The sequence below is a fragment of the Hydra viridissima genome, unplaced genomic scaffold (genome assembly GCF_058129835.1).
Source record: "Hydra viridissima isolate aposymbiotic clone 2 unplaced genomic scaffold, HvirCarnegie_v1 scaffold_13, whole genome shotgun sequence".
NCBI lineage: Eukaryota > Metazoa > Cnidaria > Hydrozoa > Anthoathecata > Hydridae > Hydra > Hydra viridissima.
This window is the reverse complement of record NW_028324312.1, coordinates 11,604,811-11,628,594: the sequence shown is the minus strand read 5'-3', so window position 1 is coordinate 11,628,594 and position 23,784 is coordinate 11,604,811. Positions and strand designations below refer to the sequence as shown.

General features: G+C 28.6%; 2 protein-coding genes, 1 long non-coding RNA gene and 1 pseudogene across 10 annotated transcripts; 1 reads left to right on the top strand and 3 right to left on the bottom strand.

Annotated features, from left to right (window-relative positions):
* Positions 1–3,179: 3,179 nt before the first annotated feature.
* LOC149880532 (uncharacterized) lies at positions 3,180–5,790 on the bottom strand. 2 transcript variants are annotated; one of them, XM_090070762.1, is made up of 7 exons: positions 5,483–5,790; positions 5,306–5,407; positions 4,743–5,180; positions 4,223–4,398; positions 3,928–3,992; positions 3,409–3,515; positions 3,180–3,312 (listed from the first exon to the last, which is right to left on the bottom strand). In XM_090070762.1, exons 1-7 carry the CDS (start codon positions 5,697–5,699, stop codon positions 3,215–3,217), a joined length of 1,203 nt encoding a protein of 400 aa, XP_089926888.1. In that variant the 5' UTR covers positions 5,700–5,790; the 3' UTR covers positions 3,180–3,214. The 2 variants fall into 2 exon arrangements, with proteins under 2 accessions (XP_089926888.1, XP_089926889.1); XM_090070763.1 differs by having other exon boundaries at positions 4,223–4,392; positions 5,483–5,788.
* Positions 5,791–6,207: 417 nt separating this feature from the next.
* On the bottom strand, positions 6,208–8,312 carry LOC149880531 (uncharacterized). Its single transcript, XM_090070764.1, has one exon. The coding sequence runs from the start codon at positions 8,240–8,242 to the stop codon at positions 7,391–7,393; it is 852 nt and encodes a 283-aa protein (XP_089926890.1). The 5' UTR covers positions 8,243–8,312; the 3' UTR covers positions 6,208–7,390.
* A 10,097-nt stretch (positions 8,313–18,409) lies between these two features.
* Positions 18,410–19,556, bottom strand: LOC149880530 (uncharacterized; annotated as a pseudogene).
* Positions 19,557–21,040: 1,484 nt separating this feature from the next.
* On the top strand, positions 21,041–22,984 carry LOC149880529 (uncharacterized). Of its 7 annotated transcripts, none has more exons than XR_016446293.1 (6): positions 21,158–21,196; positions 21,276–21,336; positions 21,469–21,646; positions 21,938–22,082; positions 22,512–22,579; positions 22,662–22,984. It is a non-coding gene; the product is annotated as an uncharacterized LOC149880529 (long non-coding RNA). The 7 variants fall into 7 exon arrangements; XR_016446294.1 differs by having other exon boundaries at positions 21,168–21,196; positions 21,276–21,340; XR_016446291.1 differs by having other exon boundaries at positions 21,041–21,336.
* The last annotated feature ends 800 nt before the right edge of the window (positions 22,985–23,784 follow it).

Below are 23,784 nucleotides of genomic sequence, written 5' to 3'. Positions count from 1 at the left end.
TTTTTACGAGGCGTGTATATTTTTTGCATGCATTTTTTTCTGTTCATTCTGATATTAACACTTGCATACGTTCACTTCCGACTTAGAGAGCAATTAACTTTGCCAACCTCATATTTATTTAACGTCAAGTTTAATTGTTGGAAAAATAACTAATTATAAATAATTTTGACATTCTTACGACATTTTCATTACTAGTGATATAGAAAACTTAATAGTTTAACTAAAATTTAAATAGTTTAACTATACTTTAATTCTTAAAAAAAAATTTAAGGACTTTTTATTTTTTATTTCACTTTTACACAAAAACATCATTTAAAATTTAATGTAATGTGTTGGCCATCACAATACGATAAATGGTTTAAAAGTTCTAGTAATTTTTCATTCGATGTTTCTATTTTATTTAATACTAAGTTGATTGACGTTTTTACAGACTTTGTTTGCGCTTCGGTTGGGATACTTTCCTCGAGTATTTCGGAGTGATATGATCGAAAAAGATCTAAATATTCCTGCAAAGATACGCTGTTGTTGTTTATAAAGAGAATAGCTTGATTTATGGCGAGTGGATGATATTGAAACACTGGTTATTTCTTTAAGTTTTTCGTCATCGTTTGTTAATATTTATTTGATGCTACTTTTTGCGAAAAGAAACGCACCTTGAGGCAAGAAAGAATGAATTTGCACTTGAGTAACATCGGTAGACCAAGATTTCAATTGTGATGTCACCAAAGTAAATGCCTTTTTTTTATTTGACACATATTTTTCAAATATCTTTACACTCTCATCATCCACGTTGTCGAAGATGTATGTTTTTTCATTTTCGAAATGGTGATGTATTTTTCTACAAACTATTTCAATATCGAAAAGATCGCCTTGAGAGTCTTTTACTCTTAACCCTAGTTGGAGACAGAGATTAGTCACATAAACTTATGTTTTGTCAAATGCTGCATCCACCCACACAATACATTCAAAATGGTGGTTGTAATTTGCTGCATACTTTCTAGCAATTTGAGTCTTTTCATATTCCAGACATTCCAGTTAAAACCGTGATTGATTTATTCGAATCGTTTGTTTGGCACACGTATTTATGAATTTGATTAAGTTCAACGTCACGTGAACAGAAGGCTTTTGTCGGAGGTAGGACTCCGAAAACGGAGTGTCGGAATCCTACCTCCAACAAAAGCCTTCTATATGACACTAAAAGCCTTCTTATATGACACCATTACGTCCCATTTTTCGTTTTCCGCAGTCATTTTGAGTTGTCAAAGCATAAAAACTTGTATTCAGTAAAAACACTCAGCGTTATAACTTAAACCTTTTGAAAAAATGTGAAAAGTCTCAAACAAGTTGTTGACAATGCGTTGTTGACAAAATGACTTAAATCAGCACAATATTCCAAACGTCCCAATCAGAAATCTAAAAGGTTTTGTTAACCCAAAGTAAATCAAATATTAATTTATCTTTTTATTTGTTGATAACAACGCGATGGACTTTGATTGGTCAAACACAGCCCACAATACATATTTGAAGGTTTGCAGCTAAATATAAAGCATAAATCAAAAACAAACCCCCAATTTTAAGTGACATATTTTATTAGCTTACGAAGCAATCTTTTATCGCGTCTGAGTTTAATTATACAATGAAACTTTATGTTTAATAAATCTTTATTTGATTGGTTAATATGCGCTCCTATTGCTATATTGTTAACGTCCTTAAAACCTGTGACAATAAGAAAGATGAAAACTTCATTTTTTTAAAATGATTTGTTCAAGGCTCTCTCCTCTGGATGAAACAATGTCACTTAAAAAATAAAAAAAATAAAAAAAAGAATTATTGCACATTTTACTCGATGAACTATTTCTATTATTATTTTATCAGTGAAGTTAGAACTGAGTTTCTGGTTGTTCTTAAAACAGTGTTAAACTTTAACGCTGCCCACTGTTTTACGTTTCATTCAACTGTACATGCAACATGTCCACCAAGTGTTTTGGCTGCCTCGCACTTTTCGTCGAACGAATACTTTGAGTAAAAATTAAAGATGTTTATAATTTCTTTCTTTTTCACCCTCACACCAGATTATTCCAACAAAAATATAAATTGTGATGACGCTCGCTTCATAGCCAATACTTTAAGTGATACATTGTTTGGAACTTAGAGCTTTAAAAATTCGTAGGGGATTTCTAAAAACTTTAACGAAAACTGTTTATCGATTGATCACGATGAAACTCAGCACAATTTATTTGTTTATTACTCGAAATTAACTTAAAAGATTTTTCTAGTTTTTGCACAACGAAGCTAAAATGTTGTTGCCTGATTGTATTGGTGTTAAACGTGGGTTGTCATAGTTATCAGGTTAAAATGAGTAAACAAATGATAAATAGTGAAAAAGTTTTAAAAAATCTTTCTTCAAAGCCTTTTTTTTTTTTTCACAAGTTGATATGTCAAAATTGAATGGTGCTGCTCTTCAGTTGGATTTATTTTACGGTAGACAAGCTTTGATCGGGAGAAGTATTTAAATCTCAAGAATATAAAGCATGTCATAAACAGAAAACTTCAAAGGCGATTTTTTGATGGAGAAATTTAAATCAGTTCGTCATTCAAAAAAGCTATTTGAACTTTTAAGCCGAGAAAAGTTAAGTATAACTGAAGACAACAAAGCTTATGGCAAAAAAAACTTTTTAAAAATGCTAGTCAGCAATATTTTGATTAGTCGTAAGGTAGATATGTCGCCAGCAAATTCAAGTGTATTCAAAATGAGAAATTTACTCCCCCAGCAAGCACAATGACGTCGGTACAACGTCGTTTTGACGTCGCGAGGTTGGTCGTTTTGACGTCGCTGTAAAGTCGTAAAGTGTAACAATTTTACGACGTCGTATCCAGGGTGAAAAATAGACGTCGATGCAACGTCGCAAAAAGGATCTACAGGATATCGGTTATTGGTCGGAAAAACGACTAAATATGCCTCTTGTTTTTACATACAATTTTTATATTTTCTATTAAAAAATGTATTATTTATTTAAACAACTTCTTTAAAGAATTGAACATGTTGTAACATGTGTAACATGTTCAAAAACTTAACTATTTTAAAGCGCCAAAATATTACCAATTACAGTTACTTTTACCAATTACACTTTTATTTACATAAAAGAATGGCCACAATAAAGTCTCAAATAAAAATATAATGCAGCTGCTTGGATTTCTTTTTCAAAATTCAAAACTATACATCTTTTTTTTTTTCTGGAGCGTATTTTAACACGTTTTTCACTGAATCCAAAACTTCGATTTCAGTTGTCGCGTGATTTGACAACACACTCGCTAAACAAAATGAAATATGTTAAAACACTTTAAAGTTATTTTTACTCATTTTATAGAATACCAATCTTAAATATAAATATATCAATATAAACTCACCGACAACCACACTACATATCTTTGTCTCTTTAAATGATAACTTTTTTTGCTCGTGTCTATTTGTTCCAAGCATATTAAAACATGACATTACAGAGTAGGACATTAACCTAAATTAAAAGAAATTATCAGAACTGTAAATAAAAAACTCGCATAAAATAAGAAACTTAAATAAAATAATTTTTTTTGCGTAATTGAGTAAATTGTTACTTAATTTGTTAAAATCTTAAAAAAAATTATTTAAAACAGGTTTAACAAACAACTAATTTTTAACTTTTTAAGGCCTCGAATTTGAATTGCTAAATTCCAATTTTTATAGGCAACTTTTTGAATTCAAATTTGAACTTTTGGCTATCAAGTTTGAATTTTTATAGTAAACCTTGCAACCTGTTCAAATGTAATTTGAAAAATATTTAATTTGATTTTTAATCCATATTATTGTCTATCAGTTAGTTAATCCATTAATATAGAATACGACGCCATATAGGCCTGGAAAACATATCAATGTATATTGTTGTGTACCTTTTCATGACATTTCTCACATTTTCCCGTACTGTCTTGCCACCGACCATTTTTAACTGACCAACCTAAAATATATATATTTGCTTATACATATTTGAATAACATTTAAACATAAACTAACATTAATAACTTCGAAGCTAGAGGGGTTCTAATTGTTAACTTTATACATAATTTAATATCAAACGGACATGTTGGTAGCACTTTTTACAAAGACTACATTAAAGATTTAACACAAAAAAAATTTTATTGTAGTAAATAGGGTATTTATGAAAAAGAATTCTCAAAAACAATTCACCATAAATGAAAAAAAGTCTTTTTTTGATAAAGACTCCTCTAGTTCTTTGAATTTATCCATGTTATCAATTTTTTCCACATCTTTTGTACAATCATTATTTATTTGGTGAACTTGATTCTCCAATAGGTCAACGATACAAGTTAAAAGAGATATTGTCTTTTTTTGAAATCCTAAAATTACATATAAAAAAATCCAAATATTAAATTTTGTTTCACTTATTAACAGTATATAAATTACATAATATTTACATTTAAGAAAATGTCAGTTTAAAACAAAAAGTAATAGTATAGGGCAAAAGTTTATTTTCAAAATTGAATCTATGAGACAATTTTCGTCATAAAAAAATTGTTTATTCTTTCATATACCATTTTTTTAAATTAAGTAAACTTAATAAAAGTACTTAGGTAGTTATATTGGCAAAACTGACATTAAACAGTTAACCAAATCTCTCTGTGTTTTCTAAATGAATTCGATAGATAATTTTAATCAATAAAACTTAAAAAAAACTTTTTTAACTTACGTGCTTCATCCATTGGGAAATTACTATTCATACATCGAACCAGTTTCTTTGCTTTAGATTTTGACTTTGAAAACACTGATTGGGAATGATTATTCTGTGATTTTGAGTATGATCTAGAACTATGCACAGGTGAAGGGGAGCGAGATTTTGATCTTGGCTTGCGAATAGGCGAAAGTGAACATGAACTTGATCCAGACATTAGGACTGGTGAAAGTGAGAGCGAACATGGCCTGCTTTTGGAGACAGGTGATTGAGAACATAATCTTAACTTATGGCTAGGTGATAGTGACGCAGAACTTATCGGTGATAAATAATCAGAAGAACTACTTTTACAAGATGTTGATTGTGAATACGATTCTTGTTTTAAAATAGATTTACTTGACAAAGAAATTATCGGTGACATAATATTTTCAGTAGGTTTTTTAGGCAATTCCACTACTATAATAATATCAATAAATTTGTTAACAAAGAAAAAACAATATTTTTAATACTGCAATTAACATTAGGTTGCAAAAAACATTTAAATAAAAATCCAAAATCCTAAATCAAAATGTTTGTCTTACTGTTAAAATCAATATCCCTTTTTTCATTCACTGCACTCTCTCTTTCGCTTGATGAGGACATAAAATTGTTTCCAGACACATATTCACACAAATCTTTTTCACCTAAAAGTTTTAATAAGTAGAAGAAAAATTATTAATAAAAGAGTTAGAACAAATCCGGAAAAACAAAATCATTACCTCGTAATTTTATTTTTAAAATTTCAAATTTCTTCCAAATAACTTCATTGGGAATTGCCTTTGTATATTTTTCATCTTTTCGAGAAGGAGGCCAATACAACCATTTCTCATCTGAGGAAATCCAATGAAATGGAACAACTGTTTCTGTCTCCCTAATTTTTCCAATTTTGTCTTTGCTTGAAGTTACAACTAATGCCCATAAATCTTTCATTGACATCTTTGAATTTTTTATACTTATTTATAATAATATTATAATATTATATTATAATAGTTTTTGTTTAAAAAACTGTTTAAACGATTAATTGTTAAAAATATATAATAATTTCTTCTAATAACAATTAATTGTTTTTAGAAAAATTTTGGCTATAGAACAATTTTAGCTATAGAACATGTTAACAGTAACATATTTTACTATAAATAATTTAACAAATAATAATTTTTATTAACATACTTTATTATGAATATTTAAATAAATGAAACAATTTTTTTTGTTTATATTTATAAATATTTAAATAACAATATTAAAATCTTACAACAATACAGACAATCACCAAATAGGTAAACTTTTAAAAATTCAATTTTTTTGATGTTTAACATTGTAAAATATATATTAAGTATATTGTTATTTGATCTAATACTTCACAAAGGTACAAAAAACTTTTCAACGTTTATTATTTAGTTAAAGAGTGGGTTGTAAACAAATTTTATATGTCATGACACAAACATGATAAGACAAACCCTTCTTTATAAGCTAGACATACTGCTTTTCTTTGAAAATGTTTTTTACTTAGACAAACATGTTTCAAGTGAGTTTTTATATCTCTAACAAAAACAATGTTAAAGATTTTAGAGTCACATGGATCTGTAAATACGCTTTTGTAAACACAATTTTTTAAAACAACACAGTTAAATTGATTGTTGTTTAATTTTCCAATAATCTGGGCAAATTCGCCTGTGTATAGGAGAAACCAAGAGTCTTTAAATTTTGGAGAAAAAATAACTCTATGTGATTTAGCATACTGATTACAACTTATTTCAAGATTTTCAAGCTCTGAAAATCTTTTTAAAACTTGAGATAATGGACTTTGAGGTTTGCGAATGAACTTTTTAATTACTTGCAAATAGTTTTCAAATTGGAAAGAAGAGATTTCATCTAAGGAACAGTTAAAAAAGCTAACATCTTCATGTAAATGAGTTAAGCTGTGTACATTATACACAGAAAAAGTAGGACCATAAAATTCTTCTGATTTAACTACAAAGTTATTCAATAAATCTTTTGCATATTGAAGATGATTATTTCGGACAATCGCATTAGAATCTAGAAAAATTCTCATTGCTAGAGTTAAAGAAAGAAAATGCTGATAACGTTCAGGAGTAAAAGCATCTTTTAAAACTAAAAAGCCAGTATATAACAAAAATTGCCTAAACTCAGTGGCTTTCCACCTCTTTACTTCATGTAAACTTCTTGATTGACGAGCAAACTCAGATGGAAATTTACCACTAAACTTTAACAAATTTTCTGAAATATTCAACAATTGAGCAGAACCCAATCTATATGGGAAAGGTCCTTTGGTTAAAAAAGTAAGAATTCGCTTAACAACACCAAGACATACTAAATGCATATAATCCAAGACAAAACCATCAACACAATTAACATTAAAATCTATTAATATGCTACGGCTTATTTGATGTGTATTGGCATAGAAATACTGTTTGAATAACTTGTTAGTACGAGGCACACAATTTGTAGTATTTAAAATCATTCTAAACGACTTGTACTTACCTTTAATTTCACATCTTTCACAACTAAAATAGCCTGTATGACCTTTAACACATTTTAGATATTGCCTAGCAGGAGCATCACAAATAAATGCACGGATTTCAACCAACAAATTAACTCCATCTTTATCATGCTTTTAAATTCGCAAACTCAATTAAAAAATCATATAAAAAATCATTTAAATTGGTTGGTTTTTGGCTACCATAGAAAATTGCAACAATAAATGGTGTAAACTTACTAAACTGGCAAAGTATAGGCCAAAATTGAGAGTTTGAAGATTTATGCAATGGCACACCATCAATGTTTACAAGTAAAGATATGATGTTGTTCTCAACTGGTAATAAAGGATTCTCTCTAAAAGTTTGACTAATACCATTACTTAACCCTAAATAGATATACTCCCCACCACATTTTTTTTCTGTCAAAACACAGCGTTGAGTCTTTAACAAAGTACAAGAAGATTTAGGCAAAGCTGCATGTCCATTGCATCTTAAAAGAGAGAGCAGCTCAGTACTTGCTGTGTGAGTAATTCTATTTTTAATCAACCATTTTTTTAAATTTAAAACAAAATATGTTTCATTAGGGTCAACCGCACTATTTCTCTCATCTATTTTTATTTCATTTTCGTCGCTTCTTGAAGAAGAACCAAATTCACTGAAAGAATCGATCTGACTAGAAGAATCAAGTTCGCTAGAAGAGTAGTATTGATTGGAAGAATCAAGTTCATTGGATAAATCAAAGCGAACAGAAGAATCAAGCTGGCTCAAAGACTCTAGTTGATTTAAATGATTACTACAATTCAAAGAACCAAGCTGAGTGGATGAATCTTCTATGTGGCATGGTTTTTGTTTGCTCGTATCATTTTTTTCCACTTCAAACGTTTTTTCAAAAAAATCTTCATCTTTGTCACTCTCGTATAGAAATTGTCTTAACAAATTATCCTTTCTTCTCCATTTTTTCATATACTCTTTTCTACTCATTTTCTTAATTTCTTTTTAAAATTAGCTTCTATTAAAGTTTCGGACCTGACGCAACAGTTAAACAAAAAAAAAAAAAAAATCTGATAATTTTTTTTTTTTTATTAGACGACGTTAAACTGACGTTGCTACGACGTCTGAACAAGGGTCTTTAAAAGACGTCGTGGATACGACGTCATAGCGACGTCCTTACAAGGTCGTCCGACGTTATAACTTGAAAATAACCTATTTACAACGTCGTTACGACGTCGTGTGTTTGCTGGGTCCTAAGTTCCTTGTATGGCGAGCGACATGATCCTGGGGTTTGAAGAGCGTGTCATACAAACTTTATCAAACACGAGACTAAAACCTTTTACTTCTAAAAAAACAAATACTATCTTTAAATTCTGTTTAAACATTTCTGTGCAAACCTAATGTTTACTTCATGATTGGATCAACAAGTTAATCTTTGAATTGGAAGTCAAGGTGTTTTTCATCATCCTTAAGGACCTGGAACTTTGAAAAAAATCAAAAAAATTATTATTATCGTGTGTGATGAAAAATTTTATGAGGAACACAATTTTAAAACTATTTTTTTTTAGTATTAATAAAATAAATTGTGATTTAAGCAGCTTTTTAGAAGACTTATAAATATTTCGGACGTAGCAAAGTCCTTAGCAACCATCTTCTTACCTACTCTGCCTTGACGTTATGGAAAACTATTTTACCAGTTTATGACAATGGATAAACCCTTTAGCTGCTTGTTAAGTTAAAGTTATTAGTCATACTTTCAAAGCACAATTTCGTTTGCCAGAAGTCTTTAAATCCGCAAATGCATGCTATGTTTATATGTTATTAGAACACCTTTTTTAGTAACACAGTTTAAAGTTAGATGTTTTATTGAATAATTTGCCGAGAACTCGTCCTAGGACAAAAAAAGAGCCTGTTTGCTTGCAATTGGTGCACACAAAAAGAAGATAACCCAACACTTGAACAAAAGTTAGAATCTGATTCCTTACCTTCAACTAGTAACTCAAGTTCAGGAAAAATAAACTTCGACTCTTTAATTTCTGTAGACATAGATGATTATAACATTAAAAGCAATTATGGTTTATTAAAATCTTTTGTAAAAGAAATAGCTAGTTGCTCAGATTGTGTAAGTAATGTTAATCTTGAAAATAATGAAGTTAAGCGTTAAAGCATTTGTAATGCCAATTCTGTGATGTATTTAAAACTGGTGGTATAAAGCGCATAAAAAATGTTTATAGAAAGTCAACAAAGGCGTAAAAGCAAGAAGAAAACTAAGAGCCATTAGAAAAAGATTTCTGGATAAAAAAAAAGAAAATGAAGAGATACCTGCTTATTCAGCACGCTTATATTAACTAAATCATAATTTTTTTTTTTCAGTTTATCTTTGTTTTTACGTTTTTCTCAGTATTTAATTTTTACCAATTTCGTTAAATTTAAAATGTGATATTTCAAGATCAGCATGAGCTTTTAGGTTGATATTTTCACTGTATGTTCTTTAGCTATAATGGGAGGAGTTGGACTAAGACTATTATTTTATACACAAAACTTATCATTTTATAGCGCTTTTTATAAACTTTAAATTATGGCTTCATTTTAGTTCAACTCTTGCATTACAATATAATAAAGAACTGGTGAAATTTTCAAGTCTTTAACTATATAAGTTTTTTAAATATTTTGTTTACAACCTATCATCAAAATATCATATTTTTAGTAATAATCGAGGCAAAAAGACTTGGTTTAATTTAATTCTTTCTAAATAATTTATTTTGAATGAAAAAAATTTAAAAAACTGTTGTGTATCGTCTTATTTCAATTTTTATTTTTTATGGGTAGGTCTCACCTCAAAAAATTTAATATCCCATAATGCCATAAGGTACAACCTTAAAAATCACGAGGAGTAAAACTTAATTTTAATTTTTTTCCCCAAAATAAACATTTTTTTAAAGAATTTTTAACATTTCTGTGTCAAAATGCCATAAAATCCCATTGAGTCCAAAACAAATGTAAGTTCTTCAAAATTTAGTATCCCATAATTCCATAAGGCAACGCTGATTTGAAACTGATTTTTATTGATAAATATCAATTAAGTTGGAAAGAGTACGAGGCGCACGACGTAAAACATAACTATTATAATTGTTAAAATAATCTTTATGAGCTTTCAAGAATATTTATATTAGTATAATACAGATTAAATATCTGGAGAAAAAACGTAAAGAGCCAAATTTATTATTTAAATTCTTCAGCATTTCTTCTTTTTGAGTATTTTATTTTCGGATCTGAAAAGAATTTTTATGTGATGAAGAAGTAATCAAAAGTTGTTTTAAAAAAAACACAACAAAATCTTGATAAATTAAAAATTCACATAATATTTAATTTATCAGGAACAAAAAAAAAAATCTAGAATTAAAAAATTAATCTTACGCATTTGTCTTTTATTCGCTAATTAAGATATTTGCGGCACCTTTTTGCACCGCAGAAGCACGGTAGTTTGTCGTCCTCAAGCGCAAACTTATAGTCATAAGTCAATTCCTCACCGACTGTAACCCTGCGTTTAAAAACGAATTCCTTTCAAATTTGTTGTAAAACAACATTTGCAATCTTTTTAAGAAAATAAAACTTACCTTTTTTGAGCGAATATAATAACTTTTTTACAACCATCTATAGATATGATACGCGAGAAGCAATTTGGCTGAAAAAAAAGTGAAACTTATGTTTTGATGCGAAACGACGGCGAGGTGACGTTTATTTCTTCCACTCAAACAAAACTTAATCAAAGTTATACCTCACAAGAATTATATATATAGATAGATAGATAGATAGATAGATAGATAGATAGATAGATATATTATTTTTGTTATTATATAAACTAAAACCTTAAAAATGACAATGCAGTGATGAATATATGGCATGAGGGAACAGCCTCACGAGGTGCAGGTGAGATCGGTTCATGCTTATTGGCATATTGTCAAAATCTGGCAAATAGGGATATTACGTCTATTACAGCATTCAGCGACTCGTGCGGCGGCAAAAATCGAAATATAAAAATTGCACTGTTATGGATGCATTTGACGCAGACGACGAGTATAGAACTGGTGAATCATAAGTTTATGGTCTCTGGGCATTCTTATTTGCCTAACGATGCAGATTTTGGAATAATTGAGAGAGCAAAACCAAAATCCACAGAGATTTTCGTGCCAGAACAGTGGTACAAATTGATCGAGAACTGCTCTATGAAGAAGCGCTTCAGTGTTGCAAGATTAAGCACTGATAATTTCAAGAGTGTGGAGCCCTTATTGAAATTAATTACAAATCGGAAAGTGGATGAGAGTGATCAGAAGGTCAACTGGCTGGATATGCAATGGCTGCAACTTAGAAAGAACGAGCCATACAAACTGTTCTTTAAATACTCTTTAGATGATGACGCATCATCAGTTTCATTTCGCTAGTGAAACGCGGACGTCAAGCGAATCTTAGTGAAGTGAGTTTGGATCCACTGTACTGTGGAGCAACAAAACTGAGCAAAGAAAAATACTCAGATCTAATGAAACTGTTAAAGTATATTCCTCCCATCTATCATGACTTCTATCAAAAGTTGGAACACAGCGGTCACAACAAGGATGTACTAGAAGATGAACTGCTCGATGACAGCGGCGATGATGATCAGTAAATTCGTGTGGTTTTTATTGTACTGTTTGTAATAATGAGGACTATTTTTGCCGATAATTAGTAAATAGTAATTGTGTTTTTTTACAACATAGTATGAATTTGTACTACTTGTCTTAATTTGAATTGCAATTGTAAACGAATAATATAAAATTTGTTCATGATTTTACACTAAAATGATTTAGCGATTTGTTGATTATGTTTAGGGCGCTACTGCAGTTTCTCCCCCCTCCCTTTTTTTTTTTTTATTTTTGATTATGATAGAGAATTTTATGCTGATTCAGAAAAATATAAAAACATGGACCTGAAAATCAACGGAAAGTGCTCTATTTTGAAGTCAAAGTTGAAAAAAATCCTACTAAAAACCCTAGTATTCGCCATTTTTTTTCAAAACGCTTTCATTTTTGACGAAAGTTAATTACCGTTACATTGCGCAATAAAAAGACCTGGTTTCCATCAGCCTTCGCATAACTGTTTAAAAGTGTTATAAGGAAAGTGTAATAAACGAAATGAAATTAATAGAAGATTTCAAATAAAAGTTGAACGTAGAATGTAGACAAATTGATGAATAATTATTATTGTATTGTACGCTGGTTTTTTTTTATTAAAAAAAACGGTTTAAAGGTGAAATTTTCTAAATTTTACATGTGATAAAACAACTATGAACTAAGTTTCAAAAGTTCTTCTTTAAGGGAAACAAAACTGTTGAATTCTTTTTTAAAATTCATTACAAAAGTACATTACTTGCAATATAGTTTATTCTCTAATAAATCAAAAAACGGCTATTTTCATTGCCACAAAAAATTGCGCGAGATAAACATACTTTAACGACTTTTTTTAATGTAAAAACCATGCTATAAATTTATTGCTTTTGTCAGCTAAAAAATCATTAACTTAATATTCTAAAAATGGCGAATATTAGGGTTTTTAGTGGGATTTTTTACAACTTTGACTTCGAAATCATAGTTATAAGAAAGATATAGTTTGGAAGCGAACAAAAGCGCATTGTTTTAACTCTTTCACACTGTTTTTTCTCGTTTCCGGACTTCCGAACCAGCACAAAAAGATTGTTGTTGTTAGCGATTGCCTATTACTTTTTTAAGTTGTCTTTCTGTTTTTATTGAAATTGATTTTTTTGATATGCCTGGTGAAAATTGTGCAATATTTGGTTGTTCAACTTCTAGAAGACACAAAGGTATCAGCATTTTCAAAGTTCCTACTCCAACTAATGATGCAATTAAGAAATGGAGTAATGAGCTTATTAACGTAATTACTAGAGACAGACTCATCGATGATTCTTTGAAAAAACGAATTGATTCCTTCAACCTTTATATTTGTGAGCTTCACTTTACTGAAGATCAATTTTGGGTTTACTCATCTCGAAAAATTTTAAAGGATGGGGCATTGCCAACTCTAAATCTCCCCAAGAAAAGTAATCAACCACAGCGAAGTTCAATATCCATTACAAAACGTGAGGACTTTTTAGTGACGCAAGAGTTAATTTCTCGAACTACAACGTCATGTTACAAATCTTTTGATGATTTTACCAAACGTATATTAAAGCTCTCTCTTGGTGATTGTTGGAAAATTTCTTTGGATGCAGAGGCGTGGTGGCCCTAGAGGCTATGCGGGATTCCCGCATGGGCTTTTCACTTTTTCATCTAAATTTGGGCCTTTTGGCAAATTTTAATTTTTTCAAAATTTTATAGAAATTCCACAATTATTTACAATATTTCTGTTTATTTCTGTTTAATCACTTGATATAAAGTCTTCAGCTTTGAGCGCAATTATATTAGTATTTTGCATAATAATAATATTGTTCTGAAAACAAAGTAGATGTTTTAAGACGTATTATGATATATTTTTTTCATAAGAAAAATTATGAACCCATAAATGGTTTTTAACGATCGTAATGTTGACGAAATAAATTTAAATAAGTCCACATACCCAACAATAATAATAGCTATTATTATATAATTAAATTAACTTAATTTAAAAATTTAACCCCAAAACATTTTTCTTTAATAAATTAAATCGCAATACAATTACAATATAGTAATTGTATAGCGTTTTAATTCATTTAAGAAAAATGTTTTGTTGTTAAATTTTAGATTAAGTTTTATATAAATAAGTTATCATTTATATAAATAAGGTATCATTGGAATCAGATGGTATAGGAGTAGTTGATGATGATGCAAAGAATCCAGGGAGAGTTTTTTGTCCCGATTGCAATATCTTTAACTCAGCTTGAATTTTTTCTTTCTTCTTTTCCTATCCGGATTTCTGTTTTTTCATATTTTTCTGGAAAAAAAATTTTCAAAATGATAAATCACACACTAATACACACGTAATTAAAATTGAACAAAATTTAGAATACATTGACAATTATAAATGAACAAAAAAAAAGTACCTTTTAAGTGCTTTGTTCGAATCTTTGTTGAAATATTATAATAAAAAAATATCTTATTAGTAAATCTGTTACTCATATCATTTTACTCACTGAGTCAATTTTCATGAGTATTTATACATGTCAATAACAAATAAGATAACCATAAAATTACTCCCCGCTATCAATTAAAATAACTTGCACAAGTTTTTAATATGTAACTCCCACGAGTTTAAAAATATGTATAAATAACCTTTTAAAAATAGCGTAAAACCATATTATTTAACGAACTTATTTTAATTGAGGTGTGGGAGTACCGCAAATATTTTAAAATAAAATTTGATATTACAATTATACACTTTATATATTTACGACACATTTTTATTACTATTAATTATGTGTAAGTTTAAAATGAATTATAAAGATTCCATGGCTTTAAATTTTTTTATTTTCATTTTTTTTTTTGTTTTTTTTTTTTGAAATGAAAAAACAATAAAATAGCATTTTTTTAAAAATAATAGTTACTTAATTGAAAAGTATTTTTTTAAAAATACTTTTCAATTAAGTAACTGCTAAATAAAACTACGTTATAAAAACTTTTATGTTTAAATTATGTCAATAACAGCACCATTTTAAGAGCGGCATTTTTGCTGTTGTGAGTTTATGCGAAAATGTTAAGAAAGGTTAAAACACCGAACTAAACAAAAGCATAAACTATCTATAAAAAGAATTTCTTATTTTTCAAGATTTTCAATATTTAATTTAGAATAAAATTATGTATAATTTAAAAAAATTTATATTATTATACAATAAAATATATATCTCTATATAATAATAGAAAAATTAAAATCTTTGATTTTTAATTTTGTGTTGGGCTATGTTCTTCAAACAATAAAATACTAATCGTATTTGCTTGCGGTAAAGTTGTGTTTTAAGAAAATCAACACAAAAACGTGGTCGCTACATCGTGTTGTAGCCATTTTTTATTTTGAAGTATTACAAACAATACTATTAATTACAAATAGTATTATCTCAACTTGTTAGTTTGTATTAATGATTTATTAGAATAAGGTCAGTTCTTATATATATATATATATATATATATATATATATATATATATATATATATATATATATATATATATATATATATATATATATATATATATATATATATATATACATATATATATATATATATATATATATATATATATATATATATATATATATATATATATATATATGTATATTTTTTTTTTGTATGGGCCTTTACATCAAGCATATATGGTATAATCCCGCATATATAGGCCTTTTAATGAAAATCCCGCATGGGCTTTTTAGAGCCACCACGCCCCTGTTTGGATGATAAATTTGCAGTAATTACTTGTAATTCTCCAAAACATATTTTACCAAAGTATGAAATTTATGTCGACGAGTTGCTAGACTATTGTATAAGAATTTTTGGTTGGATGTTACCAATAGATCATCTTTTGTACCTTCAATATAAAGGATCTTTTTTAAATGTCATATTGAAACTCTTGTTCTTTGTCCTGGTGTTGAAGTAAAAAGTTTAGACTTAATCAACCAAAACTTTAAATTTGAAAAACATGTTAAAACTAAAAAGTTTAGCTACTTACTTTTTAAGCAACTTCCTCTTAAACCTAGATTAAATCAAGATGAGTTTTATCGTTCACTTAATTGTAATATTTTAATAAAATCCCAGAATTTTTGTTATTCATGCCATTCTTTGCAACTTAAAACTAATTATGAAGTAAATAATAAAAAAAAAACTTTAAACCAACCTGCAAAGCTGAATGCTCCTCTTAAATTTACCTCCACCGAACGAATTAAATTAAGTTTGCAACAACATTGTTTAAATTGCAACCAGTTGGAAAATCAGATTGAACATATGAGAACAGTTTTGAATATGGAAAGTGAAAAAGTTAATTTAGAACTTGATCAAGACCTTAAAACATTGTACTCTGGTTTTAATCAAAAAAATATTCCAGACTTCATGAAACTATTTTGGAATGAGCAGCAAAATTATATTAAAGCTTCTAGTCCCTGTAGTGTTAAGTATCATCCAATGATAATAAAATTTTGTCTCAATTTAGCAGCTAAATTTTCGTCAGCATATTCTGATTTGCGTTTTGATAGTAAGACTGGTTCAGGATTTTTAGTTCTTCCAAGTTTACGCACCTTGAGAGACTACAAAAATTATATACATCCTTCAAGAGGTTTTAATCCTCAAGTCATTAATGATCTTGCAAATAAAACTTCTAACTTCTCTAGTTCTGAACGATTTGTTACAATTCTGTTTGATGAAATGAAAGTTCAAGAAGATTTGGTTTGGGATAAATACTCTGGTGAGTTAATTGGATTTGTAGATTTAGGAGATATTCAAACTAACTACGCAACACTTAAAAATGTGAGAGAGCTAGCCTCTTATGTTTTAGTTTTTCATGTTAAAAGTATAGTAAACCCACTTTCCTATAGTCTAGCAACATTTGCTACAACTGGAGTAACATCAACACAACTTATGTCAATATTTTGGAAAGGAATGCGTTATCTGGAGAGTATAAATTTGAAAGTCATAGCTGCAACTGCAGATGGTGCATCTCCTAAAAGGAAGTTTTTTAAAATGCATAAGAAATTAGATGGTGGCTCAGGGGAAAAAGTTATATATCGCACTAAAAACTTATTTAGTAATGATAATAGATTCATCTTTTTCTTTGCAGATGTTCCTCATCTAATCAAAACTTCTCGAAACTGCCTAAGTAATTCTGGCTCAGGATGTAAATCACGCTACATGTGGAATAAGGGATTTTTTCTTCTTTGGAATCATATTTCAACATTTTACAATTCTGATTTAGAAAGAGGTTTAAAACTTGTTCCTAAACTAACAAGCGATCATGTAAACTTAACACCATATTCTGTAATGAGGGTACGTCTTGCCTCCCAAGTATTGAGCGAAACGGTAGGAAATGTTTTAAAGCAGTTTGGACCACCAAAAGCTGCTGGAACTGCAGAATTTTGTTTAATGATGGATAGGTTTTTTGATTGTTTGAATGTAAAGAACAGTGTTGAGCATATAACAAAAAGAAAAGCATTTTTAAAACCTTATGAATCAGTAGATGATTCAAGATTTGCTTGGTTAGATAACTTCCTCTTATACTTTAAATTGTGTAAAGAATCTATAGATCAACGCGAAGGAAGTTTTGACAAGAGTTCAAAATCAAAAATGTTTATTTCTTCTCAAACTTATGAAGGTTTGCAGATTACAGTGCATTCATTTAAAGAAGTTGTTAAATTTTTACTTGAAAATGGTGTTCGATTTGTATTTTCTGAAAGATTCTGCCAAGATGACCTTGAAAACTATTTTGGAAGACAACGTGCAATTGGTCGCAGAAAAGATAATCCATCTATCAAAGATTTTGGCTACAATGACAATACAATCAAGTCACAGTTTTCAGTTCGTCCAATTACTGGTAACATTCAATCTACTAACAATATCATGGATATTGAAAATAATCCTTTACCGAAAAGAAAAAAAAATAGTTCAAAGTTAATTCAAATTAAAAACCAACATTAAGTTCTGCTTTTTCACATTTATTAATTGAATAAAAAAGGTTATTTTCATAACCACAAAGTTTTAAAAGCATTATTTGTCATTTACAATGGTGAGAGTATCTATAAATGAATTAGCATAAAGGCATTGTTTTTCTTCAAAAAATATTTCTAAACAAAATAAATTGGTGGGCACCCATCAAGTCCAACTAAGTTAAACCTTTAGTGTGTTTTTTTAGGAAAAGGAAGAATAATGAAAAGAAGCTGATCCCTGCCCTAACCCAAACCTTTCAATGTGTTATCAACTTACTTCCAGGTTCTCCCTAAATCATTCTATGCATGTACCCTCATCTATCTCTAAATCATATATATATATATATATATATATATATATATATATATATACATTTTTTGAAGTACTATCTTGATAAATTAAGTAACTATTAAATAAAATTTTAAACAGAATTAAAGTAGTTTTATGCCATTAATGTTTTAAAAAGATATGTGGCTATAAAAATAGCCTTTTATGTTCAATATTTATGTTAATTTTCTTCACTTGCTTTCTTTATTTCACAGCGCAATGAACGAGTCTTGCAGGTTTTCTTTCTTATCTTATGTTTTTCAATAATGTCTTTGGCATAAGAAAATGAACGAACTCTTACAAATAATGTAATTTGCTCTAGCAAATTCTTACTAACTTCAGTTGATTCAGGATCGTTGCAAACTTGTTTATAAAAAGATAAAACAATATAATTTGTCAACATGGACTCGATTAGAACTTCAGGATCTAGTTTTCAAAAAACTTGTGTTGTTTTTCTACGAAAAATATTCTCGCATGTCAGAAAAAGATCTTGAATTACATTGTTTACTTTCCACAAACCCCCTCTATCTCTAATATTTACAAGTGTCTGAGTATCATCTTCCATAACCCTGCAGCGCAGTAAAATTGAAACACACTGTTGGCTATACTTACATACATTTTCACTACTTTTAAATTTAGTATAGACTCTCTGAAAAATATATCCAATAAGATATTGTAAACTCTTTCTCTCTATATCAGTTATTTCCTGAGTATTTGGTTTTATATGAGAAAGATTGTTTAGTATAAGAGAAGACATTTCAGTGAGTAGTGTATTACTCAAAGTTAGATCGCTGAAGTGTGAAGCTAGTAGATTTTCGCTCAACAATCCATAATAATCTTGATAAAATAAATCACTATTGCCATTAAATTTTTCTATTATTGGTTTTAACTTTTGCCAAAGATTTTCAGCATCATCTATTGAAAAACTAAATTTCTCACATGAGAACTGTTTTCTTATATCAAATGGCAGACACATGTCTATTTGCAATAAACTTGCACATTCTTCAACTATGCTTTTCAGCTTTAGTGGTGACAATGTATTATACATTTTGGAAGAACCTATTTCAAAACTCTCTAAAATATGCTTCGATGCAATATGCCTCTTTAAACCTCTAATTGTCTTGTAAACTTTGGGACACTGAATGCATGCATGTTGTTCGACATTTTCTCTATAAATATCGATATCAGAAACAATAGAATCTATATCTGTAACTAAGTTAACGTCATTGTTCAAAAATCCTCCTTCAACCACGTCAAACAAACATTCTAAATCACTATTTGTCTCGAAGTCGCTGTTAAAAGATGCCATTTTTTAAACTTGTGCAGGTTCGCCGGGTCGTTGTGCAGTTTTCAAGTTAAAATCGAAAAACAATGGAAACGGTCCGTGTTTCCAGACTATGTATTCTTATGACTATGTCGAAATAGAGCACTTTCCGTTGATTTTCAGGTCCATGTTTTTATATTTTTCTGAATCAGCATAAAATTCTCTATCATAATCAAAAATAAAAAAAAAGGGGGAAGGTGGGGAGAAACTGCAGTAGCGCCATGTTTAGAGAAAAAATGGACCAAGTCCATAACTATTATTATATTATTAATAATTATTCAAAAATTTATTTGTGCATTTCACATATCTTGTTGTCTAAGAAAAAAGATTTAAAATGAGGCGCTACTCGACTTTCTCCCCCCCCCTAATTTTATGATTGATTCTGATAGAGAATTTTATGCTGATTAAGAATCGTATAAAAACATGGGTCTCAAAATCAATGGAAAGTGCTCTAATTCGAAGTCAAAGTTGTAAAAAATCCCACTAAAAACCCTAATATTCGCCATGTTGAAAATACTAAGTTAATGATCTTTTAGCTGACAAAAGCAAAACGTTAATAGCATGGTTTTTACGTTAAAAAATTCGTTAAAGTATGTTTATCTTGCGCAAATTTTTGTGGCAATGAAAATAGCCGTTTTTTGATTTATTAGAGAATAAACTATATTGCAAGTAAAGTACTTTTGTAATAAACTTTAAAAAAGAATTCACCAGTTTTGTTTCCTAAAAGAAGAACTTATGAAACTTAGTTCATAGTTGTTCTATCACATGTAAAATTTAGAAATAGTAACCTTCAAACCGTTTTTTTTAATAAAAAAAACCAGCGTAGGATACAATAATAATTATTCATCAATTTTTCTACATTCTCACATTCTACGTTCAACCTTTATTTGAAATCTTCTATTAATTTCATTTCGTTATAACACTTTCGTTACAATACTTTAAAATAATAATGCTTAGGCTTATGGAAACCAGGTCTGTTTATTGCGCAACGTAACGGTAATTAATTTTCGTTAAAAATGAAAGCGTTTTGAAAAAAAATGGCGAATATTAGGGTTTTTAGTGGGATTTTTTACAACTTTGACTTCGAATTAGAGCACTTTCCATTGATTTTGAGACCCATGTTTTTATACGATTCTTAATCAGCATAAAATTCTCTATCAGAATCAATCATAAAATTAGGGGGGGGGAGAAAGTCGAGTAGCGCCTTAAAATGATACTAGACCTCAATAATATTACATATGGCTGATTTATAATATATGCAAACACTAAGAACGCTTATTTCTAACAATATAGAAATATGGACTTGGTCCACTTTTACTCTTATGGGCTCATATATGACATCTTGATCTTGTGTTTTACTTGTTAAAAAAGGTTAAAATTTATTTATTTCATTTTTTTTTTTATTATTTAAATATTGTATAATTAATATATATGTTTGAATTATGTTTATGAAATTATTGTTATATGTATTAAATGACTTTTATTACCATTGTTATTATGACAATATAAAACAGATTATTAATGCGGATTTGTTCAATGTTTTCCCCACAAAAAGATGATTATGATGCTATTGTATTTGAAACTGCATTATACTTATCTTTCAATGTTGACAACCTTCCAATATGCAAAGCAAGTTTCTCTCAAGTATAGTTAATTGCAATATCTGCTTATTTGTTCATATTCTATATAGCATTGCTTTTTTAAAAATTGTTTCATGATTTAGATCAAAGAAATAGCAACACTAGAAAATCTTGTTGCCAAAGTAATGAAGAAAGAGTATATATGTATGTATGTATGCATGTTTTTTTTTAAACTAGTAAAACATTTTTATTTATTTTTTGCATAGTGAGCGCATTATTATCTGCTTTTTCTTTTATTACTATTTCAAATTGCATTTTATTTATCTTTTAATATAGATAACCTCCCAGTATTTAAACCAAATTACGCTCAACTTTGGTCAATTGCAATACCTGATTTAGTGTTTGAACTTTGTGACATTGCGGAAGCTTTAAAGCACCCTGTAGCAAGAATTTAATTTAGTTCATATTTTGTTGGAGAATGTAACTTGATTCTGAGTTGAATTTTCAGCACTCGGTATTTATTGGTGACCTTATTTGACAATACTTTATCATACATACTTTTAGTTTTATACTTAACATGTTATATATAATTAGGGGTAGATGAGGCTCCTTAGCTGTGGTAAATGTTTCCACAGCAAAAAGAGCCTCAAGGTGAAAATCTCACCATGGGTAAGGAAAAACATGATATAAAATCCACACTATAATGTTGTATGGTTATGTGGTAACTGTTACATTTTTATAAATTGTTTTAATTTTTCTGTGTGCATTCTTAAAATGACATTTAATGTTGTTCAAAACTTTGTAGATTACTCATTTAAAGCAACTTCGTGGGCTGTTACCTTTGCATCTAGTGAGTTAATGTATGAACAAGTTAATGCAGAAACAGATGCAAATATAAGAAGGTGGAAAATAAAGAAAACAAATTATTTAATCAGATGTTATCACATAAGGTGAGTACAGGTCTTTTTCTAATCATGTGCATCAGTTATTAACTATATATATATATATATATATATATATATATATATATATATATATATATATATATATATATATATATATATATATATATATATATATGAAGTTAATAATATATATATATATATATATATATATATATATATATATATATATATATATATATATATATATATATATATATATATATATATATATAAACAATATTTTTTTAAATGTGAATTTTTTATTTTGTACTTCTTTCTTTTTAAATATCTGTCGACTTTTTTGTTTTATCTTTTTTTATTAAATCCTATTTTTTTTATTTTTTAGCAATCAGAGTATAAAACTAGAAGACAAATGACTTTTATTTTTTTACATTGTATGTAGTATTGTTTTCTTAAAATTATTTAATGATTTAGATAAAAGAAAACAAAACAAATAGCAACACTAGAAAATCTTGTTGCCAAAATAGTTGGCGACTCACCAAGTAAGATTTGTTTTAAAAGTTTGTGATTTAAGATAATTATTAAATAATCATATTCTTTAAGGTTTTATTCGTTTCTTTTTAGCTAAATCTGATTCATTAGATAAAGTTTGATAAGTGCTTTTATAGGAGAAAATATCGACTAATTCGTTAGATGATTATGTTTGAAGCGTGCTTTTATGGGAGAATAAATCGACTGATTCGTTTGATTAAGTTTGAAGTGTGCTCTTTGTGGATTGAAGCGTGCTCTTCGTAAGATGCAGATCTATAACTTTGTACTTATTGGATATGAGGAGGATATTTTAACTAAAGTGCAGCTTTTATTACAAATTCAAAATATTTATGTCAAGAACTAATATACTGACTAATAAAACCATGTAATTTAATATGTATTAAATATTTCCTCGACGATGTGTTTTTTCTTTACACGAATCCAAACACTTCGTAATTATAAAGCACAATTATTGCTTAAATATTACGTGCCAAAATTAACGTAAAAACACGTCTTTTGGACAGTTCATGGGGACCGAAAAATCACTTAAATATTACGTGCCAAAAGTAACGTGAAAAACACGTCCATAAATCACGTGAATTGGTCATTTCATGGGGACCAAAAAGTCACCTAAATGTCACGTGTCAAAACGTGAAATTCACGTTTTTGTCACGTTTCTGTGCCTACTGGGAAGTTATATTGTGAGTGACCATGTCACGATAATGTATGAATTGTCTAATAATTCATTCATACATTGCAAACTTTGCAAATTATAATCAAGTTATTGACGCATGAGTTAAAGAATTTCTCTGATTATAAGTATATTTTCGAGTGAACGCCGACTAAAAAGAACCATCTATAACTTATTGCCATTAATCTTGGGAATTTGACCAAAAACTGGACGGTGTTTTTTAAACGCTTCATGCAAGAAAAAATTAAAATTTTTTCTTGCATGAAGCGTTTTTTATTTACGATCACAAGAACTACAGATTAGATATGAAATTTTTTTATCACGTCTAATCTTATAAAATCTCATCTTATAAAATCTAATCTTTTAAAATCTAATCTTATAAAATCTAATCTAATAAAATTTAATCTTTTAAAATCTAATCTTAAGACGTCTTTCAAGCTGTTAGGAAGCAATAAGTTGGTTTTGAGAAATTTCGAAAATATAGGTACTTATGAATTTAAGGTACTAATGGATAGTTTAATAATA

Excerpts from the sequence above, each read along its gene's own strand:
- LOC149880532 (XM_090070762.1), bottom strand. The coding sequence starts at position 5,699 with ATGTCAATGAAAGATTTATGGGCATTAGTTGTAACTTCAAGCAAAGAC. Across the intron at positions 5,181-5,305 it reads AAGGGATATTGATTTTAACA|TAGTGGAATTGCCTAAAAAA; the intron begins GTAAGACAAACA and ends ATATTATTATAG. Across the intron at positions 3,516-3,927 it reads GTGAGAAATGTCATGAAAAG|GTTAATGTCCTACTCTGTAA; the intron begins GTACACAACAAT and ends CTTTTAATTTAG.
- LOC149880531 (XM_090070764.1), bottom strand. The coding sequence starts at position 8,242 with ATGAGTAGAAAAGAGTATATGAAAAAATGGAGAAGAAAGGATAATTTG.